This window comes from Calidris pugnax, unplaced genomic scaffold (assembly GCF_001431845.1).
Source record: "Calidris pugnax isolate Ruff unplaced genomic scaffold, ASM143184v1 scaffold9, whole genome shotgun sequence".
Classification (NCBI taxonomy): domain Eukaryota; kingdom Metazoa; phylum Chordata; class Aves; order Charadriiformes; family Scolopacidae; genus Calidris; species Calidris pugnax.
The window spans coordinates 7,073,298-7,082,467 of record NW_015090778.1 but is presented as its reverse complement, the minus strand read 5'-3'; the positions used below and the strand labels follow the sequence as shown (position 1 = coordinate 7,082,467).

At 48.6% G+C, this 9,170-nt stretch overlaps 1 protein-coding gene across 1 annotated transcript in view; it reads left to right on the top strand.

The window, feature by feature from the left end:
* Positions 1–2,074: 2,074 nt before the first annotated feature.
* SEPT9 (septin 9) overlaps positions 2,075–9,170 on the top strand; it is a 164,559-nt gene continuing 157,463 nt past the window's right edge. Inside the window, exon 1 of the mRNA XM_014953219.1 lies at positions 2,075–2,189. Coding sequence (XP_014808705.1) covers positions 2,168–2,189 — 22 coding nt within the window. The 5' untranslated portion in view covers positions 2,075–2,167. The remainder of the gene's footprint in view (positions 2,190–9,170) is intronic.

Sequence of the window (9,170 nt, the reverse complement as noted above, 5' to 3'; positions counted from 1 at the left end):
CCTGCTCTTCTGAGCCAAGCGACTGATTCTCCTGGTAATTCTGAGGCTGGGCAGCCAAAGAAAAGGATTCTTTGTCAGACAGTATTTCAAGGGGGGGAAAAAAAAGAAAAAAATCCCTTCAGCCATTTTCTGTCTCATCGTGTTTGTTTGGCCCCGCGGTAGAAAGCCTGCTCCACAATTTGCTGTTTGTATTTGTGCAGTCAAGCTGATCAGATGGCTGTGCCCCGGCCACGGCTCCGAAAACGCTGCTCACCAACAGCCCAGACACACGTTGCACACATAATCACGCACATATGTGGAACCACACACTTAATTGCACACATGTGCACATGTAATCACACACTTAATCAGGCACACATGCACATATACCCATATGCGAGAGGAGGGGAAAAGTTGTCTTTTGATCTTCTGTGAAGTGTATCCCTGGGAGTATGGAGTATTAAAAGTAGTCGTGCCCGTCAGAGATGGAGGCAAGAGCAGAGCAGGAGGATTAGTGTTCAGGAGTGGGTTCTGCTCCTGACTTTGCCCTTATGTGGTGTATGAGGTGGGGCAAGTCATTGTGCTATTGTTTCTTCTCTGTAAATTGTGACTAATGATTTCAAAAGCACCTGTGGAAAGAGTAATATATTGTTACCATGGGCTTAGCTGTGTGTTTGCTTAAGCACAAAGCTTTGGTGGTTCGTAAGTTTTCTTGATGATGGCATTTTTTGCCAACATCTTTCTGCCAGAGACCGTCGGGTACCAGAAACGCGATGTGGTCCTGCAGCAGTGGGTAGAGCTGTTGCTGCTGTGAACCCAGGAAGGGGTGAGTGCTCCTGAGCTGTTTCAGTGCAAAGTCTGGCTGCTTAGCACTGAATCCCCTAGTGCTTTCAGTTAGCTCTTCAAATTTTGCACTGAATGCCCGAGAGGCTCAGACAATCCTTTTTAAAATATCTGTTACAGAAGTGATAATCTACAGCTGAGAAATGGTAACAAATACAGATGGGACCATGTCATCTTAATCCAGCTCATCTACTCTCTTCCTCTGTCCCTGTGTAATGCCAGGGTTAGGGCTGGGAGGCAGAAGAGTTTTTTTCCTGTTGTGGAAAAGTCTGAAAACAAACAGAAAGCCCTTCCTGCTGAATTCATGCCTTTGAGCTGGTGGAAGTTTCTCATGTGGACAGGACTTCTGCTGTGGGTGGGTGACTCACCCGAGCAGGCTGTGGAAATCTTCCCAGCCATCAGCCCGGTCCTTCCTCCAGCACCTCAGGCTCCTGCACCGCTGTGCCTTTACTCAGAGCTAATCTCAATTTGCTCTTTCTTCCTGTCTGTGCTCATAATTACACTTATTGCATTTGCGTAACTCATTGTCCGATGTGCATTTCACGAGGGAGTGATCAGGAGCGTATCTGCTTTCCTGACAGACTCATGTGCTGAGGGACATAAGGAATAGTGAATGGAGCCTCCTCCTCCCCAGTAACTCGGGGCAGATGCCAGATCCCAGTGCTTTGGGGAGCTGGTTATGGGGTAGGTGGCTCTCTGCATCCCCCCCCAAGCAGTGAGTAGCCACTTGCATGTGTCGTAAACCTACACCAGCATTTTTCTCACCTTAACAGCCTTGAATGAGTCCTTTGCTTGGGGGGTTTGAAGAGGCAAGAGGTGTTTACTCCCTGGGCTGCCGATGGGCCAGTAATGCACTTTGAACCAGAAACTGCCTGATTTGAGAGCGGGGCTGACCTGAGCCACTCCGGGAGCAAACAGCCAAATCAAAGCTGTGGGGTGCACTGGGCTGGAGGCACGAAATTCCCTCCCTTCCCTTTGCTGCACTGGCTAAATACACCAGGATTTCCAGGTCTGGGATTTGGTAGGAATAATCACCAGGAACCATTTGTTTTGGCCAGAGGGTAACGTGCAGCCGGCGGGGAGGCTGAGCCCTGCTCTATCCCTGCCAGTGGAGTTGGAACAAGCCCGTAGCTGTGTTTGAGATTAGGAAAGGTGTGTGCTAATTAATGGGAGCGCTGGGCTGCCCCTCGGCTGGAGCGGCACGCGTGGATGCGGTGGCGGGGCGTGCGTCCCCTCCCCGTCCCTGCCTGCGCCAACAAAAGGATCGCACCCGCCGCACGGCACCCCGGGCACCCGCCGCCTCGCCAGCCCCGCTCCCGCTCATGTCACAGCTCAAAGCGACGGCATGAAGAAATCTTCATATTCAGGTGAGCTCTCGCCTCCTCCCCCCCTTCTCTGTCTGTACCGGGAAAAGGGAAAAAAAAAAAAAAGTTTAAAAAACAAACCTCAAAGTACAACTTGTACAACTTCTGCCTCCGAGCTGCTCTGTGGCTGAGCGAGTGGCTGTTTTACTATGTATAAATAAACTCTGATCGGTGGAAAAGGCTTAAAAAGCAAAAACAAATCCAGGGAGGCTGCTTGTTCCAGGCAAAACTTGGTGTTAGTGGCACAGAGGTTGTTATTCAGGAGGCACCTGTGCCAGCCCGGGGTGAGCTCCGGTGCTGAGCAGAGGCTTAAAATGAAAAGAGGATGGTGGCGTTGTTTGTGACACTGGCTGCCTTTGGGGCCAGAGGGGTTTCCAAATCGGGGGTGGAAGAGCTGGGATCCCCTAATGCTGCGGGACTCTCCTCTCCCTGCTCCCCACATCGGCTTTCCCGGTCGTGCCCTGCAGGGTGAGGGCTCCGTGCCCGCTGTTCTCGCTGGCTCCTTCTCCCAGCTAATGCAGGAGCAAGCGACCATGACTGATAGAATTACTCTGAGCCTCCTGTGAAATCCTGCCAGAGGTCCCAAGAAGTGACTGGCACATGGTATTTACTGAATTTCACTGAATTTCACTGAATTTTTAGAGTTGGAAGGGACCATAGAGATCATCTAGTCCAACTCTCCTGCTAAAGCAGGACCACCCAGAGCTTGTCAGAGCATGTTACTCAGGACTGCATCCAGGTGTGTCTTGAAAGTCTCCAAAGAAGGGGACTCCAAAACCTCCCTGGGCAGCCTGTTCCAGGGCTCTGGCACCCTCACTGTGAAAAAGTTCTTCCTCATATTCAAGTGGAACCCTTTATGTTCCAACTTGTGCCCATTGCCCCTTGTCCTCTCACTGGCAACTACTGAAAAGAGTCTGGTTCCCTCCTCAGACACATCTGAGGATGTAGAGCAGACACATCTCCTACAAAAAGTCCACTGCTCACCCTGTAAAGCTCGGGTGCTCCTGGCAGCTCCTCCAGGTGCTTTGCAGCTGATTTCTGCTCGCTCCAGCTACTGGTCCGTGCCCCCCCTGCTCTGTAAGCTCAGTCCTGCCCAGCTTCACCCTGGCTGCTGCAGGGATGCAGTGCCACCCTGCTGGCCACCTCTTAAAGTCCTGAGTCACGGGTCAGGCCACACGGCAGGGGTGTTTGGGGCAGCTGCCATGCTGCGAGTCACTCCAGCCACGTCACGGCCAGCTGGGCTCTGCCTGGGCTCAGAAGCCACAGGAGCTGGGGGTTTGTTTTCACTTGGAAAATCCCCCTGTGTGATGCTGCTGCCTGTTTATTGTTAAAATTAGTTACTAAGGTTTCTATCTTACACATTTCTCTTCTCTCATTAGTGTTGGACTAATGGAGTAAATGGACTGATGGGGAGGTTTTATTAGGGCTTGTATGCCGGGAACCTGAGAGAGTCTAAGCGTGATTATTAGCATGTTGTAATGGATTAAACTGGGTGTTAATGGTTGTGCACTGTACGTAGGGAAACCTGTTATTTGTACAAACCTCCTGAGGTGCAGATGTGCTAAAGCAGCCCCAGAGCAGACAGCAGTGGGGCGAGAAGAGGTCTGGAGATAATGGGCTGTCATAAGAAAAAAGCTGTCAGTGTTGAGTGACCTGATACTATGACTTGTGCAGATGAGTCCAAGTGGTCCTTAGTTGCTCTGCTTGCTTTGGGTTGATTGTGAGGGAGTGAAGCTGTGACGCTGCAAAGCCCCTGACATGATTGATGTCTGGTCGGTGTCGCAGCCCACCTTCCTTTGTGTTGTGACCGAGGCTTGGTTGATATCTGGTCAGTTCCTCAAAAAGACTGTAGTTGTATCTTGGAAACACTGTTTGCCTTGAGATTTCCCTTGGTACAGGGAAGTTATTTCATGGAATCACAGAATTGTCAGAGCTAGAAGGGACCTCTAGAGACCATCCAGTCCAACTCCCCTGCCAAAGCAGGGTTGCCCAGAGCACATCACTCAGGGCTGCATCCAGGCAGATCTCCAGAGAAGGGGACTCCACAACCTCCCTGGGCAGCCTGTTCCTGGGCTCTGGCACTCTCACTGTAAAAAAGTTTTGCCTTGTATTTGAGTGTAACTTCCCATGTTCCAGCTTGTGCCTGTTGCCCCTCGTCCTGTCACTGGAAACCACTGAAAAGAGTCCAGCTCCATCCTCTTTCAACCCACCCTTTAGATACTTGTCAGCACTAATAAGATCTCCCCTCAGCCTTCTCTTCTCCAGGCCAAAGAGCCCCAGCTCTCTCAGCCTTGTTTAAGGAAAATGAAAACAAGAACTACACTAAACATTACACTACATTGAAGGAACTGCATAATTGTGCTATGACCACCACCAAGCTTGCAAAAAGCCCAGGCAGCTCTTCTGAGCAGCTCTGGTTTGCTGCAAAGGCTCCGTTTTCAATGTTGTAGCTCCTGGCCGGGCTGTGCGGGGGCCTTGCCTCTGGCTGATTCATCGGGCAGAAAGGCACTGGATGAATCACCCACCGCCTGTTGGAGAGCTGCCACTTCTGCGCGGGACAGAGCCAGCCCTCCTTGTCCCATAAATCCTGCTGGTTTTACAAATCGGGGGAACAGCCACGGGGACTTCCTTTGGGGAATTTCACTGGGAATCTGGATTCCTTCTCCAAGAGATGAGTAAGATGTACAGAGGGCTGCAGAGCCTCTGAGCTCTCTATTGCCAGAGAAACTGGTGAGGTGACAGAGTGACTTCTCAGCTGCACAGACTGTGCTTCCCAAGCATGTTGTGGAGAACCCCTGACAAGCTGGAAACACAGTGCCTGGCTGGGAATCTCCTAAAAATGATGACAAAAGGAAACAATAAGCATCTTCTAAGCACATTTTGAGGTTAGGGAGCATCCCTCTCTGGCCTCATTTGCTCCTCTCCAGTATATTCTGGATTTGTTCTGTGGACTGGGTCCCCCTGGACCCAGCTGGAGGATCTCACTTGACTTCACAAGGCTGAAGCTCCAGCTCCATCTTCTTCTGTGAACACAGCAACTCTGCTGTAGCTTCTCTCCTGTTAGCAGTCTGCTCCCCACCCCGGGCTAAATTTACCTTTTTCTAAAGCACTTCAGGGGAAATCATTACCCATCTGCTATGACTTTTGAGCGCATGCCATGTAGGTGTGGTTGGGATAGAGTTTGCTTTTGGATGCTTTACCTCTTACCAGCAGAGAGAGGCTCAGACCTTTGTGCCGTAGCCGGGGGCGGCTCAGCCTGGTAGCGCTTTTTTTTCCTGGAACTTCCCGGCAGCAGCTGTAGGAGGAGGGGAGAGGGTGAAAAGGGGATTTTACGTGGCAAGCTAAAAATGAGCAATAACTGCTCTTGAAGTCAGCTCTTATATGTTTGCTTTAGGGATGTCTATTATTTCAGATGCTTAAGGAAAGGAGAGGCTTTTTCTGAGATGTTTTACTTGTCCTGGAATACTATTTTTTTAAGGATTTTTTGATTCTTATTTTCCATTACTCAAGCATAATTGAATTGCCAATGAAGCAATAGACAGGATTTGTGATAGATGACACGATGACTTATAGGTATTTTAAAGGATGGTGCAAATTGTTTTGGCCGAGGACTGTTTGCAATTTCAGGTTTATGTAAGATGTTGGCAGCACTGAAATAAGAATTGCCCTAATTACAGTACCTCCAGAATTCTATCCAGAGTGGTTATGTGTGAGCCACCCTTACCTAAACTGCGGATTCCTAATTTATTGCTTAGGCAAGTAGGGAGAAATACATCCTCACATATGAGCTCAGGCTGTAGGAACAAACACAGGAGCAACAGAGACCTGTGATCTGATCCTCACGTTAGGATTTGGGAACAATTTTTTGCCACATCATAACTTGCAAAATGATTCCCTATAAAATATGGGCAATAGAATATGTCACATTGGAGTTGTTGGCATTATCTAGACTGAGAATCACAGAATCATCTAGGCTGGAAGAGACCCTCGGGATCATCGAGTCCAGCCATCCACCCTACTCTAAAGTTCTCCCCTACACCATATCCCCCAACACCACATCTAAACGGTTCTTAAACACAGCCAGGGATGGTGACTCAACCACCTCCCTGGGCAGCCTGTTCCAATGCCCGACCACTCTCTCTGTGAAGAATTGTTTCCTAATGTCCAGGAGAAGCTTTGGAAAAACAGCTCTGTCCTCTGCTGGGTTGGTTTATAGTGTCTCAGGATCCCCTCCTGCCCCAGGCCCATCCTGCTTCCTTGGTGCAGATGCCACACAACCTCCTGCAGATGCTGAACACCCACAGCTCCCATCCAAGACAGCTGCAGTTAGAGGTGGTAGGAGGGGGGCAAGTTTGGTTTGTACCCTACCAAAGGGCTCCCTGTTTGTGCTACCTGCAACCAGTGAAGAAAAGCAAGTGAGCTGCTGGTGGGGGCGAGTGGGAACTGGGGATGTGTGGCTGTAAAAGCACAGGGACATCTAGCAGCATATGAAGGAGTTTGTTAAAACTCTATGAAGAAACTTTGGAAAAACTTGGTACCACCTAAACAAGCCCCAAGGGCTGTGGCTTGACAGGCACTGCCTGTTCTGGGGGCCTCGATGCATCTCTGGCTGCCCCCAGTCTTCTGAGAGAGGCTAGAAAAACTGAGACTGAATCTTTTTCAGGCTGATACTGCAGGAGAGAGACCCAGTGCGACTCCCTCAATGGCATTTAACCTCACTGTCATACGAGTTGCTGGGTGGGGCAGAGATGACCCGGTGTTTGCAGAGCCCCATTGTTCTCTCCTGAACCAGACCCGTCTCCTGTCAGCTCGCTGGCATTGTGTTTGTCTAAGCCATGGAAAAATGAACAGCGTTGTTCAAACTATTATTTTATTATTTTTTTTTTTAGTTCACTGGATAAACTGCAGTATCAAGGGAAAAAATATTGCCTGGATCCAACAAAAACATTCATTTAATTTTAGATTGTCATTTCGAACAGAAGTTTGAAACGGTTTGTTTTGAAATATATAAAAATAAAAGAGCTGGCTTTTTAGCTCAAACTCACAGCTAGCTCTTACTCCCCCAAACCTGCATTGCTGGGCCAACAAAATATCATTAAAAAAATAAATAAATGGTTGTACTGAGGATTTGCAATCAACCACGAAAAGCTGGATCCTCCGTCGCTGTTCAAACCTATTGCTCCAAACCTGAATTCAGGGCAAGTGATGTCTCCCATCAGCTCAGCTGAGGTCCCCTGATGCTCCAGCTCCACCTGCTATCTCTGTGGGAAACAGCCCTGCCCGTGCCTGATGTGCTGAAGCAGGTCTGTGGTGTCTCCTTTGCAAGGAAGAGTTTAGCTGCTGCCCTGAGTGCTGTGGGGGATGTAGGGTAAAAATATGTATTCCCTCCCCACACCTCTGAATTTCTCAAAGACTGGTGTATGATGGGTGGCAAAGGCCATATGAGCAGGGCTGTGTTGAAGACCATGCTCAAAAGCCAATGTTGTGTCCGAGAGGCAGCATTGCCCAGGTCTGTACTGTGTGGCTAACGGCTAAACACCTTTAACAATTATTTTGATTAGTTTTAAAATGAAAAAGGTGTATGCTTTAGAAAATTAATAGTTTTCTAATGTGCCTGCCCTCTCTTGTGGTGGTAAAGCCTGTAATTTTCCCAGAGTGCTACAAATCGTTGGAGTCTCTGTTGGACAAAGGCACCTTGATCCTCGGACAGACGGTTCTCAGCTGCCTCCAGGGCCTCGCAGTGTGTTTCTGGGGCTTAGCAGCTCTCAGGAGTTGTTGATGGCAGCTGGCATCAGTCCTGGCAAACTCATCTCTGCCAGCCCTTGCTGCAAAAATTAAGGTGGGACCATGGGATGTTCAATCAAAAAGCACGATTGTTATATTTTACTTGCGTGCTGACAGAATATATTGCCATAAATGTCAGTGTGCTCTGCTGTCACATGTTTCTGATGGTTCGTGATGATTGAGGTAATCCTGTTACGAAAACGATCTATAGCAGCACCACGCTGTGCTGGGGTGGCAGGATCAGCGTGATGGGTTTGGTTGGGTGCTCTGCCATTGCTAGGTTTGGCTGGCGTGTGCAGGCAGTGGGAGAGCTTTTCTTCAGGTAGCAAAACATCCCAACATCTGTTAGGAAATAGTTTGGAGAAGCGAGGGATTCCAGCCTGTGGAGACAGCCAAAAAAGAAACCGCAACACGCAGACATATGCAGAAAATAACAAAAAGCCATGTGGGGCCCAACAGAGTGATTAACTACTTCCCCAAAACACCCATCATCTTCCTATGCCCACCTGGGGTGTGCAAGGAGAAGTGGTGCCACATGGAATGGGGAGATGTTGCTGCAGAGAATAACTCCCTGCTCCCTGCTTGCAGGGAAATCCCTCCCAAAACCAGTGCTGCTGGTTACCAGATAGCAAGGGGGGCTTTTTGTGAGAGGCTAACCTGTCCCCTCTTAGATGAGGGATGTCTTGGGTTTTGCAGCATAAGGTGGGATCAAAATCCAGGGCGATGAGAGGAAGAGGAGAGGCCTTCATATTGCAGTGATTTGTGAAGATTTAATCTGTCAAATATATGAAGTCTCTACTTGTTTTTTGTTTGGTTTTTTTTTTTTTTTTTTTCCAGGAACAAAACAGCCTTCCTATAACCTCTGCCTGGAGGGGAGTAATATACAATGGATTCAGCTGTCATTTTAATGGCATACAGAACATCTGTATTTTCTGTATTCCAAGGAAGATACTTTATAAACACAGTGCTTGCTGCAGAAGTTGAGAGCTACTGCTTTCTTCTTTTCACTACTGCAGTGCTGGAAATACTTAAATCTATTCCTTCCAGCAGCTGTTTTCAACACCATCTGTGTAAGTAAGAATTCTGAAAAGGCATACTCTTGAGGGTATCCAAATTAGATAAACCACCTTAGATTTACACATACCCATCTGCACCTAAAGCAGCAATCTACCTTTGGCAGTGATCCACTAAATATGGAAC